Source organism: Ceratosolen solmsi, unplaced genomic scaffold (genome assembly GCF_000503995.2).
Source record: "Ceratosolen solmsi marchali unplaced genomic scaffold, CerSol_1.0 scaffold49, whole genome shotgun sequence".
NCBI lineage: Eukaryota > Metazoa > Arthropoda > Insecta > Hymenoptera > Agaonidae > Ceratosolen > Ceratosolen solmsi.
This window is the reverse complement of record NW_011948450.1, coordinates 68,460-94,198: the sequence shown is the minus strand read 5'-3', so window position 1 is coordinate 94,198 and position 25,739 is coordinate 68,460. Positions and strand designations below refer to the sequence as shown.

At 23.3% G+C, this 25,739-nt stretch overlaps 1 protein-coding gene across 1 annotated transcript; it reads right to left on the bottom strand.

The window, feature by feature from the left end:
- Positions 1-1,241: 1,241 nt before the first annotated feature.
- On the bottom strand, positions 1,242-25,568 carry chb (CLIP-associating protein). Its single transcript, XM_011505040.1, has 24 exons — positions 24,688-25,568; positions 19,907-20,012; positions 18,535-18,706; positions 17,379-17,555; positions 16,687-16,763; positions 13,336-13,367; positions 13,178-13,265; positions 11,195-11,352; positions 10,044-10,280; positions 8,030-8,283; positions 7,374-7,558; positions 7,118-7,228; positions 6,833-6,928; positions 6,234-6,417; positions 5,925-6,159; positions 5,462-5,527; positions 4,814-5,145; positions 4,432-4,735; positions 3,932-4,101; positions 3,712-3,850; positions 3,349-3,641; positions 2,986-3,217; positions 2,410-2,616; positions 1,242-2,010 (listed from the first exon to the last, which is right to left on the bottom strand). Exons 1-24 carry the CDS (start codon positions 24,874-24,876, stop codon positions 1,804-1,806), a joined length of 4,251 nt encoding a protein of 1,416 aa, XP_011503342.1. The 5' UTR covers positions 24,877-25,568; the 3' UTR covers positions 1,242-1,803.
- Positions 25,569-25,739: the final 171 nt, after the last annotated feature.

Here is a 25,739-nt window from a genome sequence, read left to right as displayed (position 1 = left end):
ATTATACATATAGTAATGAAAAAGTTATTGTAATATTAATACTATATTAATATGTACTCTACATTTATTTATAATAAACTGTATATATACACATATAATCGTTTCATACTAAAACTATTTTTAAGCTGTAGTAAAAAAATGAAACTTTAACAAGGAAATTAGAGTAACATTCATTTAAGATATATAATTTTTTGAATTGTGTTTTTAAAATTTATTACAAATATATCTATCATTTTATCGATGTATTTAATTCATTAAATTGTTTGTGATTGTACAAATTGTAATTAAAAAAATGCTTTTCAAAAAGGTTACAAACAATTTTAAATAAATGTTGAAATATATTTAAAAATTCAATCTTTTTGGCACTTGATTATTCACATGCAAAATATGTGTCAAATTATATTTTTATTCTATGTACTATATGTTGCTTACATTTATTGAGATATAATCAATTAAAAATTTACTGTTTATTTTATATATGAAAAAATATTTTTATAATATTTTTTTTTTAATTTATTGATTGACCACACTATATAATTCCTTTACACTAATAACTATTAAGAAATGTAAGAACATTACTCGCATTTGTCTTGCTATGTACATAAGAAAATTATGGTAATGGCACAAAAGAATTATGTTAATGAACATTATTAATTAAATTCAATTTAGCGTCAATTTCTATATATTGGTAATTGAACGAGGCTCTAAAACGAACTCGTAAATATTTTAATGTAACATATTACTCACATTATTATCTCACTTTGTTCGTCATGATAAATTTTGCTTTTAATTTATTTTCCTGTACTTGACGTTTTTAAGAGAAGATATTCCAATTTTTCTTCACATCTTTATGTGCATCCTTTAGGATTGTTGACTAGCACATGCCATCTATATATTATGATTCTTTACGTATCTTTGTTGAAAATAATACGCCAAATCAATAATTAATTATCAAGTGTAATAACGAATTATAATACTAAACATGTAACTGATACATCAAAAAGTAAGTAAAGGGAAAGATATTAATGTAATATAAAGAGTTAGAATCTTTTCAATTGAAAATCAGTGTTGCGCATATTTGTATTTGTCAAGAACGATTTTCTTTTGCACATACTGTAAACTAAAAGCCCTCACAGTAACATGTTAAAGAATGTCCTTGGTCGATCGATACTTTTCGTTAATTTTTATATTAAGCTCACATAATCTCAATTTTTAAAAAGTCAGTTAAAAATATATTATTATTAAGTCATATATTAACTTTTTATCTCATCTATTATTCAAAACATATAAAAAAATATCACATAGCATCTTTTTTTACGAAAACTTCATTATCAGACACTTTTTAAAATGATTTAATTAGATTTATCATTAGTATAAAATTATTAATACAATATATTCATTAATTGCTTTTATTGCTCAAGATGCTGTACAGTCAATTGTATCGATCGACCAACGTTAAAAAGAACAAGTGCGCTTAACGGTCTTTTTGCGAAAACATTCATCTAAATATGTACACAGTCATTTGAGACACAATAGAATTCCAAGTGAACTCATTGAAATTAGACGCCTTAATCCTCGGTGCTCGTCTTGACTGTTGCTTATAATGATGCATAACCGTTCAGTCTCGCTTTCGATTCTTTGTACTTTATCAAGAGCGAACATTCGGCTGCAGATTACGGTTGAGTCTCGCTAAGATATCGAAAAAGTAGCGTGCCTAGCGGCAAGATGTACAAATCTTTTCATAATTACTATTCTCAGTGTAACAGCTGCAGTGCAAGCATTACTACTTGAGTTCGTTGATAATTAATTCTTATTATTGTTGCTTCGTGGACTCGCGGGCTGACTGCTGGCTTGTTGTGACCGTTGAATATAGATATTAAGAAGTTTGAGCTTGCTGCCATATAGAGAGCTGAGATGAGGTTTAAGAACTTCTTCGCCGACTGCTGCGTGTATTGCAACCATGCAAAACACCGCACTTTTACGTACTGTCGATTCCGTGTCATCATAGGCCTGCAAGTTTTATTTATTAAACTCATTTTTGTTACTAGTATTTAAATTCGTACGATAAAAATCAATATTTTTCAATGCACCAATATATCATTAAGCCTAATGCATACAATTAAAGTGTAAAGTTGGGAAAAGTCACATAATCCTTATTATACATATTATTATATTAATATTATTATTATTATACATATTAAATTATAAGTTGCTATATAATATGTAATTTAATGTAAATAAAAATTATTAGTATTAAATAAATTTTCGCAGTACCATTAGTATTATATATCAAATGACTGCTTAAAACATACACTACATAATGATGATAAAAAATCATTAGAATAAAATACAATTATTGATATAAATTTAATTTATAATTTATAAATTAAAAAAATGTGTATATATTACCTTTAAAAGCCCTGGCATGACTTTTAAAAGATGTAGTTTTATTGCCTCTTTACCATAATATTCTACTACTTTGTGAAGCATTTTTATTGCACCCATGTTTTGTGGAAACGGCTCTGTGGTCATCATTGATGAAGCAAATTGAATAGTTTGTTCAGGTGGCAAAATTACAGCTACAGTTGCTGCACATTTCTCTGCCATTCTTAGTACCTTTATATATTAATAACCATTAATAAAAATATAGCAACCTTTAATTGAGTAAATATATAAATAAATAATAAATAAGTAAATAGATAATATTATATATAAATCCCCATAATAAATATCATCAAAGTAAAATTAAAGAAAAAGATATTAATGAAAAAAATATTTCACTAGAAACGTAATTAAAATATGTTTTAATTATTTCAGACAGATAAAATAACATCATACTGTATCTTAATTAAATTATTTTTGATGTATTAATTTTTGTAACATAGTTTTGCATTTATTTAATACTGTTATTTATATAAATTGAATTTAAAAAACTAAAAAAAGAAAAGATAAAAAAAAAGTTAATATAAACAACCCTAAATGTACCTCTGGATATTTTACCGTGGTTCTACTATTGTTGCAACTGCTACTGATGTCAGACTTTTGATCATCAAATTTGTGTGCTCTAATTACTTTTAAAACTAATAATTCAGCATAATTAGAAAAGCTTTCTGATAATTCTGGACACTTTAGCATATCTATAAGAGATTGAAGTACTTCAATTTGCATTTCTTTATTATCACTAGCCAAACTTCCAATTAATGTTTTAAGCAGTCTTCTAAAAATTCGTAAAATAAAATTTCATAGAGCAAAACAATCATTTCAAATTTAAATGCATATAATTATATAAATCAAATTTTCATAAAATTTTTTAATTATATAAAATAATGAAACAATAAAACAACTTACTTAAAGTGTTGTTTTATATAAAGAGCATCACCCTCTCGAACATATAACTGGAATTCTTGTAATGCCGCTACTCTTTCTGTAATTTGCGATTCCTCGGATTGCAAAATCTTCAACGTATTATCAAGAACTTCAGGTCCTTTGATTGAATCAGGAGATGAACCATGTGTTTTATAACCATTATTTTCTTGAGTCAATATAAAATCACCAGCAATAGTATCATTCGAGCCATTAATTGTCACATTACTAACAGTTTGTCCACGTTGAGTAGGAGAAGAAACAGAGGAAGATCGTCCCTAATAAAATGATTATAATTATTAGAATAAAATTAATTATTTTGATATTAAAATTGCAAATGGAACATACAGAATTTGATAAAGTAAGGCCTTCTAGCCTTTCTTCAATATCAGCCATGTTACTAATACCACTATCTTTACTAGTTGTCGCTCTTTCTAGTCGTTCGAATCCATAATTTTGTATTTCTGCCGTTGTACGTCGCAAAGATCTAACAATTTATTTTAAATAAATTTTAGGATTGAAATGTGCAATAATTTAATGAGATACAAAAAATATTATATATACATACTTATACACTTCTTCTGAATTCAAGCTATCATCTATGGTTTCGTTGTCTATCTTACTTTTCGTGCGAGCTGGTGAATTCGGCACTCTTAGTGAAGGTGTACCAGGAGAAGCTGGTGTACTTGTAATCGAGGATTTTCTCAAATGGTTTTGAATAAGTGGTAATGCAGCTTCCTAGGATTACATAATTATTATGAATACTGTTATTTTCTAAACATTACATATTTATGAAGATTTTCAAGACTTGTTAAAATTATATTTAAACATAGAAAAAATATTGTATTTCCAAATTTATTAAATATTCCATATTTTTCATGCCTTGAACTATTAATTAAATAATTAAAAACTAAAGTAATACGTTAATTATTAGTGTGATGCATTAGATATTTATACATTAAAGATGTAATGAACATAAATGTGTAGTAGATATAGATATTTTTGTATTATTAATGATTATTTAAACTTTTTAATCGCATTAAATTATAATTACATTAAAAGGCTTACTTGATAATACTTTGGTAGTTCTGAAAGGATAATTGTCAATTTTGACGGATTTAAATTATAAAGAGCAATCACAGAATTTTGAGCATGTCTCCGAACATCCTGACTTTTTACATCACTTGTCCAATCTAATAGTCTTGCAAGACCAGGTCCAATGGAATTATTCAGAGTTAATGGTTCGGCAGTTTCAGCAATTTGAGTTATAAATATTAGAGTTGCCACCTTCACCCTGGAATTCGGCGTTTGCGTAGGATTCGTTAAAAATCGCATTACAGACGGTAATAGCTGTTCACCAGTAAAACATTCTCTGTTAAATAGTTTTTATTCGTTTAATTTAGCCCTTTTAAATAACAAATAATATTTAATAAAGTAATATTTATCTTACTTTACAACTTCTAATGTTTTATGAATTTTTATTTGTATTGATCCAAGTAAATCTGTTCCTAATTTATTAAGAAGTCGAGTACATAATATATATAGCCAATCACTAAGATCTTCGCAATGAGTTTGTATTAATTCATTTAAAGTATCGAGAAATAAACTGAAAACTTTAGTATGAGAATCCATAAACATTTTTCCAAATATATCTGTAATTTTACGTAACTCTGTTGCATTCAATGTATATCCATTAGCGAGAAAATGCTGCAAGCCAAGTAATCCTTCTTTACGATCGGCCCAATGTTTATGACCACAATTTTCTATTATTTCTTTAATGTCCTTCACAAATAAAATAAAATTTGCTTGTAGGCACATATATTAATGAAATTTCTTTTAAGTTCTTAAATTATATTAATAACATCTATACATACAAACACATAAAATACCTATAAAATATAATAAAATAACATATTTATGTAATTCGGTATTTAAATCATCAAAAATAACATTAAACAGACTTCGTGGATATATAGAAATAAAATTTAAAAAAATAAATGGATCAAAACTATGAATAATATAATAATAACAATAATAACAAGAACAATAATAATAATAATAATAATAATATGAATAATAATTCAAAAATTAAACAAACCTTTGGCATTGACTGATCCCAATAGTCACGATACAATCTTTGTTGTGAGCCATTCCACGAGAATGACTAACAGGTTACCACAATCATGATCATATTTTATAAAAATAAATATGTTCATTTAATTCAAATTAAATAAATTACAGGAAATAGAATGGAGCCAAACGTTTCTTAATAAATCATTTTATAGGAAAAACATAATATTTTGAATACAAGATAAATTTTATTTTTAAATTTAGACATATAAGAATACAATGAATTATCTTAAAAAACAATTTATTTAAATTAAACAAGTAAGGTCATGATATATATAAGTAAATTAATATATAAATAGTGATTAAAATAAATAACATTTTCATTATATAAATTTAAGATCTTAAGAATTATTTTACATGTATATCAAATTGTTTTTTCAAATGATTTAAATTGTACATTTAATGAAAATTGAACTTTAGAAAATACTCACATCACTAGGCCTACGAAAACTATCATGGCTACGTTCTGAACAAATGCTACTAGTTTCACTATCATCACTGTGATCCCCTTTGCTTTTTGAGGTCCTAGTGTAATTTTCGATACTGTCGAAGGTAAGAGCATCGGCTAATGCAGATTCCGCTTCACGTGACTGTTGAAGCATTTTCTGCGCCATGACTGGTCGAGACGGAGGTCTATCCGTTGGTGACATATGCAAATTTCTATTTCTATTTATTAAAAGTTATATAAACTCTTTTCTATTTTATATATTATGATGATAAAGATAAAACAATTTATTTACCTAATTTTATTTCCAAAATTGCTTCTATCAAAACCAAATCGTTGTGGACTAGGCTCGCGACTATTTCCTGTGCTTTTCATTCCATAATCTGGCAGTATTTTAGCTCTTGAAATAAGAGATTCTCCATCTCTATTATATGTTGCATAGCTTAATCTTGATGATGGCGAACCTGATCTACTACTAGCTATATATATAAAAGCAAATGTATCTATTCGTTAATATTTATTAACTTAATGGTTTCACTTTTGAAATTGAAATAAACAATTAAAGTAATTTGCTTTATGTATATATTAATTTTTATATAATTATTTTTGTTACGTTCTATTGATAAATACATTTTTAAATATGAGTAAATCTTGTGAAAATAAATGATTTAGTAATTTTTTAATGTTATTGATCATAAATTATTTATTAATAAAAAAATTAAATTCTTATAAAAAGCAACTTTTAAGAAAAAATTTAGTCTTAACATAGTATTACAATTCATTTATAATTAATTTATAAGTAGTTTTTGTTGATATTTAATGAAAGGTAAAATAAAATTGTTTAGAATATTTTCATAGATATCTTTAACATTATTTTATAAATAAAAAACTTACGTTGTGATTGGGAAACTCCAGAAACTCGAGTCCTAGTTCGTGCAATTCTTTCAGGACTGACTATACAACTTGACTCTGGCGATTTATTTAATCGAGCTACAAAATAAAAGATATAAAAAAATTGAATAATAATTTTAAATTATATTTCAATGCCAAACAATACTGCACTACCTTGTCTTTTTAACTGATAACTGTGGTCATCTTGTATCGTAAAAATATATTTGATCTCAATTATATCTCTTCAATAAGTTTATTTATATTAAATAAAATTATAATATTACTTACGTAGTGTAACTTTTTGTCGATTCATGTAAGCATACTTCATTCTGGCTTTAGCTCGCTGAACAGCTTGAATATCTATGGCACTGGATGATCTTACTCCAGGAGAAACTCGACCTTACATAAAATAATTTAATTAATGTTAATTATTTATTTACATAACAATATTCCAGTTTGGATTACAATAATGCTAGTAATTAAGGTACATCTAAATGAAATTCATCAACGTTCCTATTTGATAGTTTTCAGTATTCAAACTAACCTGTAGCACTCATAGCTGGTCTAGATGCTCGTGGACTAATACTAGTAATTTTCTGTACTGCATTCAAGCTGTTTATACTACCGCTATTGCTTAAAGACATCAAAGCTCTTTTGTACGTTGTATCAAGACTGTTAAGAAGTATTTCAGCATGTTCAGGAAAATGTTCTTTGAATGCACAATAAGATCTAAAAATAATTTTTCATTATTTTAAATATTCTTTTACTGTATAATCTATTATAAATTCATTTTAATTCAAAGATTATTAAAATAATAAACGTAAATTTTTACTTGAATACCATTGTACCATAATCATATTATTTATTATACTAACAAACAGTTAAAATCTTAATTGTTGTATAATTCAGTTTCAGATAAATATATAAATTAATAAAAATAATAGAAAATTCATGTTGATGAATTTAAAAGACGAAAAATTTTTAATTTATAAAGTTTGCCTCATTTTTTTATTAAATATTTAACTTTTGGAAATTAATTTAAATAAATTAATCGATGAAATATTTTATGACATTTAATATGCATCTTACATAAAAGGAATCAACAATAAATTCCCTGTATAGATGGTATTATTACAATTAATAGACGTAGTAAATATTTTAAATATGTAAAAGTAGTATCAGTATAGAAAAAGCGTTTACTTTCTTGCAAACATTCTGGCTTCAGAATCGGAATCGGCTACGCCCTTTTTAATTCCGTCCTGAAGTATAATGACATGCTTCTGCAATATGGTTGTTTGCCAAGATTGCAAAATTAAATGAAGATATTCACATGTTGCACGGCGTATATCTTTGCTCTTGTTGTTTAGCGATGCCACAATCATTGGCACGTAGCGACTGCTATGTGTATTTTGCAATATAAAACGAACGGCTACTGCACCTGCCGTCGCCATGACCTTCATAAGGTTAAATAAAATAGAAAATCCAAAACTTATTAGTAAAAATCTGGCTAAATACTCTATAAATCTAGATAATGCTGTTTCATTAAAATTTTTTATTTTAATCTTTCTAATCAAACATAATGCTATGATATTAAATAACCTTAGAATTACATATTTTATGAGAGTCTCACAGTTACTTTGAACATAATAAAATATTATGAATCATTAATATTTTGAAAGTTTGTTTTAAAAAATTATATATAGTACTATTATATATATGTATATTAAAAATTGTGTAAATATATAAAATTAAATATGAACTGAAGATTTTTTTTAACTTGTCTGTTTCTTTATTATCAAAAGAAATTTCTTAGGTAACTTAATCTTCTAGATACTGATATAAGTTTTTCACTATACTCTTCTTTTTAGTACACACTTACAGAAAAAATCTTTTCATAATAACTTTTCACTGTAACTATTATAAAAGATTTGTCTTAATCAGCATAGAATCTTATACACCATAGAAGAACTTGACAAAATTGAGATTTAATTACTTAAATATGTATTTTACTTGTATATAAATTTGATATTCATAAAATTTAAAAATTTATAATTTTTATATGATAAACATACTTATTTGTACTACACAAACTAAATTAATCATTATAAAATGACTTTTAAAATTTAAATAATACTGATAAAAATTATGAATAACTGGTTTAAACAATAGCATAAACTTATAAACGTAATTGAGAATACACTAAATAATATACATAAAAATAAAACTGTAATGTAATTAAGTACTCGTTGGTAAATAATCTCAATTTATAATATACAATAGAAATATTTTTAATTTAGAAAATTATTGAATTAATAAATATATCTAAATGTATACATTAAATATAAATTTTTATAATATTATACTATTTACATATAGTATGTTATATTTAATTTAGTTAATAATCTACTGCTAAACTTAATACTGTATTAACTGATCTTAGAATTAGTTTTTTTTACAAAGGTCTTACAGTTACTCCTAGCATAGAATAACCAAACTTTACAGTATTTAAATTAATTTTATAAATGCAAATTTATTGAATTCAACCAAAAAATAAACTAAATTATAATAAAAAAAAATATTGGTAAATATAGATAGGTCAATACATATTCTGTTAATTATAAATATAAAAATAAAAATACATTCTGTTAATTAATTAATCTTTATTACAAATTATACCAATAATAAAGAATAATTATATAGCTTGACCCTATCACTACAGATATTACATATTTTATATTAAAAAAGGAAAAGAGGTTTGCAAAAATTCTATATATAATTTAAAGTTTCTTTTATGAATGTCCAGAATAACTTAAATTAAACTTTCAAATTATAATTCACTTCTTTTTGTTTACTTTTTAATTTATAAAACTAGAAAATTACAATTGATTTCCAGTTTTAAATTAAAAATATTATAATATCAATTTAGATTTTTATTAGTTACATTATTAAAACTTAGCCAGCACAACTAATTAAAAACTCAGTTATACTTAAAGATAAAAAGAAGTAATTAAGAAGTAGTTTTTATATTTATTTTAATTTTGAATATATTATAACTATAGGAACAAATTTGAATTTATGTTATTTTTTTAACATACATTAATAAACAAGAAAATTCTCAAAGATTACAAAACTTATTACTTAATACCAAAAGCCTGCATTGTTTTAAATTAAAAATCGTTCTAGGTAGTAAGTTATTTAATAACTATTAACGTACCTTGGCACTGTTTTGTATGAGGTTCATTAACGTCGGCAACACAGTCTCACCGAAACTGGCAAATTTATTCTTAAGTTGTTGACTCAAATAAGCAAGTGTTATGCAAACTTCGCGGACTACCTGTGATCTCAAATCCATACAAGCAGATTCGAATGGCCTTTGAAGATCTTTCAAGCATGTAAAAAATACGTCATAATTCATTCCACCAATTACAATTATTCCTCTCAATTTTTTCATCTATAAAATATAAGTTAATATAAATATTACTAAAGAAAGCAAATATATTAACAATTTCGTAATTAATAAAAAACTTATGCAACTTTCAGATACGAACATTTTAATTCTTATTTAATAAATGTGAATAATTATTAATATAATTAAAAATTTATAAGATACAATTTTAAACATCAAGATAAACGTAAAATAATGTTATTTTGTTAAGTAAATATAACATTCCAATTTTTAATCGTATGTTAGAGATATAAAATTACTAATATTTTATTTTGTTATAATAAATATCAAATTATAATTTTTTCTTAAGTAGAGTAGTGAATATTATAGTCAGTGAACTGACTATTTTGAAATAAATACATGTTCTCTCCTATCATTACATAAAATAATTTTTCTAATTATATTTCGGTAGATAAACAAATTAATACTGCAATGTGTATTCTTTTTTCATTTTTATTATTATTTAATTTTTTACGTTATTAGTATTATAAAAGGATTTTTTATTTTATAATAATATAATTTATAAATAATTATCTATATTTATTCATAAAAATGTAGATCTGATATATTTGTGAAAAGAGTAATATTTTTCGTTTTTATTTTCCAATTATATATTGCTATTTAGTTTTCATGTTAAAAATTAAATTCTGTGGATATAAATAACTTAATAATTTTCAATAATCAAATGTACAGAATGTGTATTTGCTTTATCTATTCTTACAAATTTTAATTGTGATTGTAGTTTCTGTATTGAAAATATACACAACAGCCTGTAACAGTAGTTATTTTATTAAAAAGCATCGAGTTTACTTGAAAGAAAAAAAGAAACGACTTCCTTTAAATGTGCAATATTTTATTTATGATCCAAATCCTTTTTATAGTTTTTAAATTATGAAATAAAACGAATGCTTAATACATACACTATCTGTTCTTTGCTTCCAATCCTTTTTATCATCACCAATAGTCTCCTTTATCACTTTCATTTGTTCCTCAAGATCTTTGTTAGAGAACAGTTTAACTGAAGGTACGTCCTCGAATGCCATTAAAAAAACTTCCTCATCAACAGCACCAGCCTGACCTAATTAATATGTAACAAATTTTATTTTTCATTCTTTGTGGACATATGAAGCAATAGATTTACTTTTTTTATTTAAAATTCTGCACATAACAATCTATTCCTAATAAGACTAATCAACCGAAAATTCATATATGAAATAACTAAATAAAATAAAAAATTAATGCTGTACTATATAATACGGGAACTTTAATTAATTTTTTTTATAATACTTGTAGTATACTTAACTCCTTCTTTATTATAACTAATAAATACTTCTTACATATTTTAAGTAAAATATAAAGCTTATTATAATTTACATTAATCGTTGTATAAATTTTAGAAAAATATCGTTTATTTTAATTAATTAAAAGTTTTAATTTACGAATATTAATCGATGCAATAATATTAATATATTAATATATTATATTAATATTACATATTTATCAATAAATATGTATAAAAATGATTATATTACCTTTCACATATAATAAATATTTTATAGTTTAATTTGATAATTTAATATAATTTAATAATTAATAAATAATCAAAGATTATTCAATTATTCAAATACAAACTTGATTACCAGGAATTACATCATTTTGCCTTCGAATTTCGTAATATGTACTTAACTATCAAGCACATAAAATTAAAAACAAACAATCGTATATAAAGTAAATAAAAGATAAAAATTAGATACCATCATTTAAAAGTCTGAAACTCTGAAAAAATCGTACTGTATTATATGTAACTGTAAATTATTATTTAAGTACCTGAAATATAGATTTAAGATACTGATTCGATTTATTCAATTGATCTTGGATTAGCAAATTCACCTGCACTAAAGCGAATATTTAACAAGAAAAATAATATTCATTAACATACCCGCGTAGGAAGTAACATTATTGTCATTAGCCTACTTTCAACGAATCTTCAACGACTTGTGGTAATTTATACCGAACAATTTATTTAGCAATAAATTAGTAAGAATACTATATGTAAATATTTATCGTTACTGCATAAAAAATTATTAGTTTCTATCTGTTATATGTTAAAAAAAATATTTCCAACTTTTCTTGCTTTATAATAATTTATTAAGCTAACTATGAGTTTTTTTTAACATATATATACCATATAAAAAATAAATCTTGTAATTATCACATTTTTTCTTTAAACAATAGCACTTATAATTTACTATTAATAGTTTTTATTCAATCATTTGTATTATACTAATAATAATTATTAATAAGTTTACTTTTTTTATTTGTACAGAAATAGTTTTATTAAATTTTACTGCCATCACTCATACATAATTGTAACAGATGAGCCTCTTATATTTTTGCATACAAGATGTTTAGTAATTTATTAATTTATTTCAGTATTCTTATAACATATGTTTAAAAATTTAATGATATTTATACTACAATTCAAGCATTCAGTAGAATCAAATATAAAGTATGTGCTTGCGTTATGAGTTTATGTTCATCTATACAAGCACTTATTCTCGATTACAATAATTAAAATTAAAAATCTAAAAATATTTAATAACAAAATAACAAATGTGTCTTATTAGCAAAATATTTATCTATTAATTGTACCGATGAAGATGTACAATATTTTTTCGGGCTATATAAATTAATTTTAATTCTACATTTTAAAATCATAATATAATTTTAATTATATATAAATTACAATTAAATAAAATCAAATATTTTAGTAACTACACACAAAAATTTGTAATTTAATATCAAATAATTCAAGTAGAACGTCTCACAATATATAATAAACAAGTTAATTAATTTTTTTTTTATTAATAGTTTTGAATATGAATGTGAAGTAAGAGTTATACCTTGTGATACAGACGATATTTTAGCCGGACCAAACTGACTTTTTTTTTGCAGCAAACTTGGTGTTCGTTTTACCAATGCCGATCTTATCTAAATATACGTGAATATGGAATTTATAAATAATGAAAAATTTTGTTTTGTATAAACTAGATTTACTTACCACTCTGTCGGGTTCGTCAAGATCTTTTCCAACTAGAACAGAAATTTTTTTATAACGTTTTATTCTCTTTTAATTTTTTGGTATCACAGTGGTTCCATATTTTTTAAATTGAATTTGACAAATTCTTATAAATTATAATTCAAATCAATTGATAAAAATTAATGCAATATTTACGTTTGCTATAATAATATGTAACAACAAAATATTTAATAAAATTTAATAAAATAGATTTATATTATTCAAGGTATATATATTTATGCTTAAATATATATTGTTTTAGTTACTTTTTACTCGTATCTATTGTTAACTACCTCACAATTGTATTTTCAAAGCCTAACTTATAAATGGCACGTATGAAAATTAAAAAGCGATAATTACATTATTAAGAAATGTGCCCAGTTTACACATACCCATTTAAATATTGACATATATATGCACTGAAATAATAATGTTAATCCTCTGTCGATTATACTATATATTTAAATTGCGGAATGTGCGTTCGTCATTTATAATTTTGCATAACAACGCGGCTGCTTATGAAATGTTTTCTTTATTCATCATTGCAAATTGTATAGTTAGTTGAAAAACTTTTATATTTATGAAAATTTATTTACATACTATTAAATAATGATGCTTTTAAGCCTAAAAAATTAGATTTATTATTAAGTAATTTTTTTATGCTTAAGTGAGCAAGGGAATACAAGTAATAATTACTTTCGTTGAATTAAATTTTTATTAGTAATGATAACAAAATTTATACAATGCTTCATTCCTCATTTTGTTATTGTATCTTTAAAAATTACTTAAAGCTTACTTCTTTTATAATATAGTTTTATTATTATTAAATAGTATATAGTATATAATATATGTACATTATATCAAGAAAGTGACTATCTCTTATCTATTAATTACCAATCTTAAATAACATAAATTTAGATTATTGATACAGAAAACTATTTTAATACTACTATATATAACATTCTAAATACTTTTAAAATAAATATATTTAAATTTTTTAAATACAACAATACTTCAAACAATGTATGCCTAAATCATTGATATATTCAACAAATACAATAATTTATTATCATTGTTACAATTTGTACATTATGTTTTATATATTTTATAAGGATTAACGTTTAATTATTTAAATATTAATTAGTTAAGCCCTTGGAAAAAATTGCCCACTTTTTTTTTATATCGATGTATACATACGTTTTATTAAATTAGATATGCTGAATACAATCTATTACGTATATTTATTATAAAATTAGATAATCAATTAATTTAATATTATTCAATTTCTTTATATTAAGTATAAATTTTAATGAGAATAATAAATTATAAAAAAAAATTTTTTTTAAATAAATTATCCCTATATATTTATATAATTTTAAATATAAGAAAATAAGTAAAATAATAATAATAATTTATTCGATAATTTTCATAGTATAAAAATATAATTAAATATTTATAACATTTATAAACTGTATTTCATTTCAATTGATTGTTTATCCTTATAAACTTAAGTAAATTTAAGATACAATTTCTGAAATAAAAATTAACCTTCAATTTACTATTATAAAATATTCAGTATTAATATTTAATCTCTATCATATTTTTTAAATATTTTATTGCCATATAAAATATTAAACAAAAATTTACATAAATAAAAAAAATATTAGAGTTTTTCATTTTGAAATGTTTCATTTTGAAGTGTTGTAATATTTAAGTTTTCATTGTCTATTAATGTTTTTATTGAGACTTAATGATAGTATTTCTAATTTCGTATAATTTAAATTATGCAATTGTTTGTATTTTAACATATATAAACATTAGTTTTATGATTTAACGATAAAATTGAAAAAGAATTTAATTTGTTAAACTGAACTAATATTTTATAAAAAATATTAATTTTTCTTTTTAATATGTATGAAATAATTTTGATTACATTGAAAATTAAAAATTTTTTTCATTATTTTATGACACTGATAATGTAGTTAATATAAAAAATTGGAAATAATTATGTATTTAAAAATTTAGTACGAAATTTGTATAATAAATATATAATTTATGACTATTAAAAATTATGGCTCATTAAAGAAAAAATAAATACTGTTTAATAGGATATAATAAATTTCTCTTAACTAAAAAATTATTATAAATATTAATTCATATTAATTTATCAAATATATTGAACGCAATAAAAATTTATTTTATAAATATATAAAAAATTGAAAAGATAAATTATCTTGTAACATTCATGCGCTAAGTTAACTATAAGGTTTATTTGTATTATAATTAGATTGATTTAATATTACGAATACTTTCATTATTTTATTAATTTTTTCAAATATGTTGTAATTACAGAATCAATAATAAAATGAAAAAGTTAATATTATCATCTACTGAGTATGCACAAAACCTGAAGTTATTTATGTTTTATATGAGAAGTTATTAATATTAATTCTTCCATGATTCATTAAATACATGTACATTAATTTAAGATTTCGGTTCTTTTTATTTTAAGATAATATGTTTATATATTTTGTCAAAACTTTGTAAATATAAATTTCTCAATGTAAATGAAAATTTAAATAACTACTCAGATCATTGTTTATGATTCCTTAAAGTTTTAATTTCTCTTATTTTATGCACAAACATTACAGTATTTTAATTAAACATTTTAATTGTTATATAAAATATTTACCGTCAAGAATTGTAATACATATTCTCAATGTGATTCATAAATATGCATTGCGGTTATCTACTTTTTAAATAAATATTCTCTATCAAATATTATATTATCCAAATCATTATAAAACGTCAATAGTAAATTTAGTATAATAGTTTTTATCATAAAATATTAAAATTAAATAAATTATATAAATTTTAATTTTTTTTAAAAGTTGCAATTAATAAAAAAATTTTTTAACTATTTAAATTAATTTAAGTAAAGTGTATATAATTATAGAAAAATGAATGTTTTATAACATACTTTAATAAATAAAATGTAGATTTGAATTTATTATAACAAATTATAAATACTTAATTTGTTATAATATATTGTTTCTAAATAAAATATCAAAACAAAGCATAGTTTAAATTGTACAGTATTCAAATAAACATCAAGTTAAATTATCTTACGTAAGAAGTAATATACACAATAAAGTAAACAAAAATACAGTTAAATCACTGGTTTAATTGTTCCCAATTATATAGAAGATGGGTATGGTTTTAATATGACAGCTTTTCGTTAAATGAGAGTAGACATAGCTCAAGAATATAGTATTAATAAAGCAATGTATGACCACCTAAAAGTAATAATAAAATAAAAGAATATAATCTCACCTTCAACAGATCTTGCCTGTGGTAACATATCACCAGCAGCTTTCAACTGATCAAACTTTTCTATCAGTTGAGTTAATCTGTAAAAAATATTAAATAATAGTATTTATACAATTAATTAATAATAAAGCAATATTTTTTTAGATATCTACTAAACCAATCTATTTATTAGTCTTATATAAAATTGCATCTATAAAATAAATAGTACAATAGATATAAAATTATTTTTGAAATTATTTTTAATGTTTTATTCATACGAAATTAAATGTCAAGTATCTGTTAATCCGTATTTAACCTTAAAAAAATTTGATTAACTCTAAATTACAAAATTATCATTAAAAAATATAGAAAATACTAGATGTATTTATTTTAATATTACACAGATAAATATATTAATATTTTAAATTTAATTTTCACAACTACTTTTAAACAATTTATATTTTTATTTACTTTTTAGATAATATAGTATTTAATAACATTTAATTTATAAATTTAATTTGATGTAAATATCTATATACACATAATATACAATATATATAATATAAACATAATAAATGTACTACAGAAATGATACTTTAGCTTGTTTTAATTAGAATGAAGAACAAAAACTTGATCAATATTTTTAAGACATAAGTATAAATAAATTTTCTATTATTTTAACATAATCTCTCTCAAATTAAAAATCTGATACTCACTTGGCCTGTGGTACGTTATGCTTCCTTTGCAAGTCAATTCGCAACCTGTCACCCACATGCCTGTAGATATCTGTCAAAGTATTCATTGCAGTTTCTCTTACTTTTTCTGTTGGATCTGATAACAACTTCACTATATTAGGAGTCACACCAGAAAGTGCCATTTCATCTGCACCATGTCTAATTTAACCAATAGAATATTTAGTAAAGTTTTTTGAAAAAGGGTTTCAACATTTTTTTAAACATAATTATCTATAAATCTAAAGTATTCAATGGTAAAGTACAAAAGAAATTTAAAGTTTTTACTGAAAATTAGTTTTAAAAAATTATAAACATTTAATATCAAAATTTTCATACAAAATATACAAAAAAAAAGAATAATTAAAATTTTTTTTATATATTATCATAATTTATTCTTTAGCTAAATATTTAATTTATATAATAATTTTCTCTTGTTCTAGTTATACATTTTTATTTAAAATATTAAAAATAAAATATTCCAAAAATGAATTAACGATCATCCTTCAGCAAAAATAAAAATCACTGTATCTATAAATAACCAATGTTTACTAAACAATAAAAATATTTAATTTACTAATAATTAGAATATTAAAATTTGATAGTAATATTATAAGATAAAGAATAAAACAACACTCAAGAATAGTTGAATTATAAAAAAATAGTGGAAACTAAAAATAAAATATAAATACATGTGTACACAAAATAAAAAATAAATAACAAAATATTCAAGTAATAACAATAAGTTATAATACCAAATGGAATTAAATATAAAATAAAAGATAATTAAAATAATACATAAATTAAGTAAAAAAAATGTTTATAAATACAAAAAATAATTCTTTTATTTTATTAGAAGTAATTTCATAATAAATTTCAAAATAATCAATAAATTCGTCTTTACGATAATGAGCGTCATAACATAAATGAAAAAATTGCATATATTTTAAGAATAGAACAAATTAAATCATATTATTTTATATGAATTCAATTACAGCGAATTTAAAATTTTTTAAACTATATTAAAATAAATACGTTTATAGGACTATGTATTTGAAAATTTCATAAGCTGTTATAACAATTATTTAATAATTTTTATTCTAGCGCTACATTAAAACATAATCACAAATTATTTACTCACTCATTTAATGTCGTTGTGAGAAGTATAAGCGCTTCTTCTCGTAATTTTGCATTTTTATGAGTGAAAGCTGGTTGAAGTTTGTCCAATAAATTTTGAGGTGACATACTACCCCTTTCCAAAATTTTCAAAATCATTAGCTGTGCTTTTTCTCTTGTTGAATCTTTATTGTCACCTACATTAAATATTAGATTTATAATTAAATTAAATTAAATATTTTCAAACAAATAAAAGGTATGTATTTTAACATGTTTAAATTATTTTCCTAGTTATAAAAAATATTTTTTTATTACAATAATAAATTATAATCTTTATAATACATGGCATCTATAATTTAAGAAATACATATTTAATATTTATTTATTTAGAGTAATATAAAGTAGGACCACATATTTCATTTCTTTGATAATTAAATTTGTTTAATTCAAGCAAAAATATCTACGGGGTATATCATAAATTTTATTAAATGCTCTATCTTGTTATCACAAGTAAATTTTAACTTTTATGAATTAATCTTAAAACTACAACATTTTATCGTATACTATTTTTTAAAATAGGCAATAAAATTGATTAAATATGAACAAATACAAATTATTAAAATATTATATTAAGTCTACAAGATCATAATATAAAATTTTGAATATTGAAAATTGTTTTTTTCTTTATTTATACTTGCATAAAAAATTTGCCGAAAAAATTTAAAGAAAATTATTTGAAAATATCTTGTATCATAATGTAATTTTTAAACTTGTTTATTAAATTTTATTAAAAAGTGAAATTTTATAGTGAAATAATAATTTTTAATATTTTTCCATTTTTTTGTATTTTTAAAGTTCATATTCCATTGAGTCAAATTTCTTATTAATTTAATAAACACATGAATACTATCAAGATAGTTTTTGAATATATTATATTCCATATTTCATAAAAATATTATGTTTAAATTAGTTTTATCATCTACTTATAATGGGAAACAACAATGATATTAAATTACAATATTGAGTTTAAAATTACTTAATTTTTTAATTTTAGATAATAATTGCAAGCAAATTTGTTTATTTTAGTAAATTTTAACTATATCATTGTAAATAATTGTTCTCTATTAAGACGACTTGTAATTAAAAACAAAACATTAAATAAATATTGTAAAATATTTATGGTGACAATATTAGTACATTTAACAACTAAAAAAAAATTTACTAATAATTAAATGATCATGAAGGGAAATCAATTTTTTTTTCATATTTACTGCTTATCATGACAAAAATATTAATAAGTAAAAATGCATAAGACATTTTTAAAAAGACTATAGTCTTAAACTTATATTTACATCACCAAATTTGCTGGGGTCTAATAACAAAAAAATATTACTTACCTAACCTGTCTACCGTTGGTTGAACAATTGTAGAAATATAAGGTTTAAAATCGTGGCCCATTCGGTCGGCTAAATATGTAAGTGCATCTAGACCATTTTGAATAACCTGTAATCAAATCCGAATACTAATAAATCAACTTAGATGAAATAAAATGTTTCTCATTCCACTGTTATTACACTTCCTTGCATTCGTATTTTAAATGTTGTCAAAATGATATTAATATTACATTAAATTAGAAATCTATTAAATAAAACTAAATAATAAATAAATTCTCTGCGATAAATTAAAATGATCGCAAATCTACACTTACATATTAGCACATAATTGCTATGCAACATCTAACAAACTCAATTTAAATTAATAAGGCAAAGTGCTCGTCCTTCCTAGTGATTTAGAAACACTGTTCATCATTGAAAACAAAATTTCAATTAATGATCATCAATTATAATCTTCATATAAAAATTTTAATTATAATTACAAAATGTCAATCATTATATTAACGCTTTATATTAAAATAAAATATTCATAGATAAGCTATATATTTTAGTAATTTTTAAACTTATAATAATTTTAAACTAATAATAAATAGGTTTTAGAGAGTTTTTATTATTAATAGATTGTATCAACGAAAACTCTGTATATATCACAAATTAAATAGCTATATCAACTATTATCACATACGAAAGAGTTTAAACTTGTATATTTATAGATTTTTCACCGATTTTAAAAATTAAAATATTCTGCATTGATTTTCAAGATAAAATGTATATTCCATATCATTGATTCCAAAAATTTACAATAACATTTTATGCAATAACAAAACGTGTCTTTTTTAAATTTTCAAATATTTTATCTTTCTCTAAAGATAATTTATAAGTTTGTAAATGTTGCATTAATATACATTTTGAATATTATTCTTTTAATGGTTAATAAATAAGAACAAAGCAATATTCTTATTTATAAATATTCATTATAAATAATAAAAAAAAAGAATTAAAACTGAGTAACATTAGAAGCAATAAAATCGAATGAAAATTAATTAATAATATTTTTAATTGTAAAGATTCACTAATCAATACTAAATAAATAATTTTTTATTGCTAATATTTTCTACTAAAGCAATTTCGAATATTAGAGATAATTATAATATTATTATAATATTATAGTACAAAGTATACTTTGTACTACTATTTGCAAATCGTCAAAATTGAATACTTACGTATGTTAATAATTACATTAATGTAATTTACTATTATATATCTATTATTATTGATACAAGAACGATTATTAATATTTTGAACCAGTGTTTTATTAATTTTCTTAATTGAAATATAATCCATTTCATATAATTTTAGTCGTCTACGTAACTATTAATAAAGTAGATGGTCACTAGTAATAAATATCTTTTTTCTCATATATTAAAAATAAGGAACCAAAGTATAATAAATATTATAAATTCAAGTATACGTTTATTATAAATAAAATATATGTTCGATTATATAGTCGAAATTATAAATCGTTATTATGATTGTGCATCTGTTAAAATAAATGATTAGTTAAAATATCTAATTCGTTAGTAATGTTTAACAAAATATGATAGTTTAACGAATAAATAATGTTTACCATAATCATTTAATTTTAATAATGACAGAGAACTGTGGCCCTTATGCATTTGAAAATAAAAATTAACATTTTTATAAACCGTAACAAAAAGCACTGATGTACACTCGATACGTATTAATTTTATATGTTGAATATTGTTCGAGAGTGAAAAGAAAATCTCTCGAATTATATTTACTAGAAAAATTTTCAAGAGCTGATAAAAGAGAATTATCGAACGGATACAAAAAACTAAGAAAGTCTCGCCAAGGTTGCATGAGACTCGAAAAGGTTTGTAGATCTGTGAACTCGTAAACAGCCATTTATTGCCTTTTGTACTAAAGACGTAGTAATTGTTTTGAATACAATGAAGACCCTTGCGACTTACCATCAAAACCTGGCCAGTCTGTTAATATAATCGCGTGAAAAAGATTTCCTAAAATCTATTGCAACCTGAAACTCGGCACGTGCGACGTTCGGCAATCTGTGCCGCACGTGTGCCTTCAATGCCACCAGCAAGCATGCATTGTTGTCAAGTACGTCAAATGTTGCTTGCTTGCATAGGCCAAGCGAAGACGCTTGACCAAAAATCACCCACACCACGATGAGTCCCGGAGAGGGGAAACTCTTCCACTTCACGCATTGCCGCCAGAGATACTCCTTCGATATTCTCATTGTCCAAGCCTAATTTCTTATGAAGTGGGAAAAGGGCGTGCACATTCATCATGCCGCCGAAAAGTGGCGCGCTGATTGGAAAACTAAGACCAGAAGCTCCTTGAGTGGGGACTCATGGCAAGAGACCTTAAAGATGGGAACAAGGCAGCGAAAAGTCGCTGTCCGCGGGGGACACCAGGAACACGTAGTCCGCGTGGGCAGTCAAGTACTTTTGTCCGCAAAGACAAGTCAAAAAAGACCAGTGAGCAGTCTAGGGAAAGGTCAAGTAATAGAAATTAATTGTCTAAAAAACAAAGTCTAACATTCACTCAACGCAGAAATAAGTGCTAGTAATTCAGATCAAGAATAGTGCATGCTGGTGAGTAAAGAAGTCACGCCGCACATGACTTGCGTCCCTCTCACCGCAAGATCAGATCAAGAATAGTGCATCCTTGTGAGTATAAGAGTCACGCCGCACGTAGTCGCTTTGCTGCGTGCAATTGTGTCCAACTCACCGCTGAATCAGATATTAAACTACGACATCGCTGTAAGTACGTTAATACATTTTATCTCTTAAATTATTGTCAGCCAGCGGCAGAGCTGGCATAAGACAACCATCAAGATTATCTCACACTCTCCAACAAGGAGTGTACAGTAATTATTTACCTCTGCAATTTTCATTAATTCAACGATTTCAAGGCATCTTGTGTAGTGACACCTTCTATATAAGAAGCCAGTCAAGAAAGCGTATCTTCATATAAGATTAAAGAAGATTCTACAACATCCATATGTAAATTGTGTAATAAATTGTATAATAAATATATAATTAACCAACTCTCACGACTCTTGTACAGCCCCTACATCTCACTCCTTCCCGAGCGTCTGCTAGAGCGGGCGGCAAACTAAGCTATTGAAGCATTGGCAGTTCGAGCCAAGAATTACATCACTACAACTTTGGAACAAATATTTATATGTTAAACTCAAATTTTGCTCATTCTCCATCCCTCAATCACGCCAGACGGAGTTTGTTAAAGGAACAACTAACGGATTATATTCTTTTACAAATTAGAAAATTATAGAAATAAATATAAATTTACGCAATTATAAATTTCTGTACGATAAAATTTTACTTTATGATGCTTAATGTATCACTTGTACCGTCATAAAAGACACTGTTTTAATTACATTCATTTTCAAACTAAAATCAGTTGATAAATCCTCAATAGGACCATACATTGTAACTTTTACAATACTATTCATTAAACGTTAAACATTTAACTACATATATATGTATTTTAAGAACTTTATAAAATTAAACTAAAATCAACATAAATTACAGTTTAATAAAGTTAATATTATGTTTATATGAACGTGATTATACAAATAAAAATTATTCTTAAATTATTATTTTTCTCAAAAATTAAGTATTCAATCTTCAACTTTTTTGATAAAGAATAGAAATAGATTTTTATGTAAATACAAATCCTTTATAAAATTTATAAATCAAATCTTATTCTGTAAGTAAGCTTATACTTCATAAAATAATACTTTTAAAATCAATTTTCCAAATTATATGTCTTAGTTAATATATTGAAAAAAATAAAATAAATTCTCCCTTTCTTCTTCCATTATTTTTCTGTTTCTGGTAAATATTGTATTTCCAATCAAAAAATGTTAAAAAGATAACAACAACTGTATTTCAGATAAAGATAATTATCTCTATTAATGAGTGTAATAATTATATTTTTACAAACAAGAGAATATTAGAAATGCAGGATAAAAAAAACATCATAATTTCTGTTTTAAACTCTAAATTTTAATATCATATTCGTTACGTTATGTTATTTTAAGTATATGGAGTTTAAATGATTAATAATTTCAATATTAATATAAGAAAAATAAATAAACAGTTTTCTTTATCAATTAAAAGTTAGTTATAAACGCTATTATTATATACCATTTAACTATAATTTATACTATTTATGAATTTTCTATTAATAAATAATTTACCAAATTAATTTTATAAAAATTATAAGAAATCAATGCTATTAATAACTGAGTATTCAGGCAGCAAAATTATTATATAAACTATATACAATATTATCATAAATATTATAAACTTTCATTTTTTATTTGATCACAATATGTACTAAATAGTTTTTATACAGAGATAAACTTTAAATAATCATAACAAATCTTTAATATTGTTTTATTGCTCTTACCTTTTTGAAATATTATTTGTTTAACTTATAAAATATATATAATATACTATTACCTAAATATAAAATTTAACAATAACTTCCGCTAATTAGCATAGAATATTCATAGAAATATAATATATGTTAATTTGATAAAATATATAACTTATTGAGTTTTTGTTAAGATTTTTGTAATAATATATTAAGTTAATAACTAGTATTAGATTAATTGGTGATAGTTATTTTTCTTTTTATTCTATATTAATATAATATTAATATAAAATTTTTAATTAAAATTCAATTTGAGATAATAAACTTATAAAATTCACCTTGGGATTACTACTATTGAGCCATGGTACAATATTGTCGATAAATAAGCCAATGTCATGACACTCAATGCTCTTGAATGGATCAGCTAAATAGTTAAGCAGTTGTACACCAATTTGAAGTTTCTTCTTTATATCAGTAGTTGATAGAAGTAACATAAAACCATCCATATCTCTCGGATTCATTGCCATATTTAAGAAATTGTTTAACTGCAAGTTGATACATGAAAACTGGATAACAAACAGTAAACCCGCGTTGCCGTAGGCCTTATTACCCTTGTGTTCTCAACTTTATCAATATGAATGCACACAAAATAAACACCCTACTGATCTCGTCTCAGTCGTTACCTAGTTTCATGATTGTTATTAGCATTAGTTTTCACCTCGCTCTTTATATAATTAAATCTTATTTTCTTGTGTACAATAAAAGAAAAACTAATTTTCTGTAATTCGTAACAAAAAATGAAACTCACAGTAGCAAATCCAAAGAAGTCTGATGATACGAATATCTTAATTTCTGTTAGTCTATAGCGCTATTCGATATTTTCAGTAACTATTTTTCTAACCGTTTTTCACTTATTGAGCGCTTATTCATGTTCTACATTCATATACCTTCTTAATACAATGACAAATTTATAAACTTGCCAAAATACTTGATGTCTAAACGTACTATTGAGTTGTTGATATCATCATTTTTTATTTGTACGTACCCGTCGTCTTCCTTCTCTCACCGATTAAATACAATTCAGGTGCTGACACAGCACATATGAACCGCCATTTTAACTTCTACACTCGCTCTCTTTTTACTGCAGGCTCATGGTCATACAGTTGGATAATATTCTCCAAAGCCGTGCATTGGTGACTTTATGAACTAGTATAATTGGTTGGTACTAAGGAAAAATAGCTTATAAATATATAAACAGAATAAAAATTATGGTCTAATACCAACAGCCGTTTTCAAATCTAATTATAATGTAGCAACTCCGGGATTTTCGAATATATCATAATGAAGCATATTTTTCAAATTGTTTTCTTATGTTACATGACTAGAAAGA

Coding starts and splice junctions, on each gene's coding strand:
- chb (XM_011505040.1), bottom strand. CDS start 24,876: ATGGCAATGAATCCGAGAGATATGGATGGTTTTATGTTACTTCTATCA. Junction 7,559..8,029: donor GCCAGAATGTTTGCAAGAAA/GTAAACGCTTTT, acceptor AATTATTTTTAG/ATCTTATTGTGCATTCAAAG. Junction 3,642..3,711: donor GCCTTACTTTATCAAATTCT/GTATGTTCCATT, acceptor TCATTTTATTAG/GGACGATCTTCCTCTGTTTC.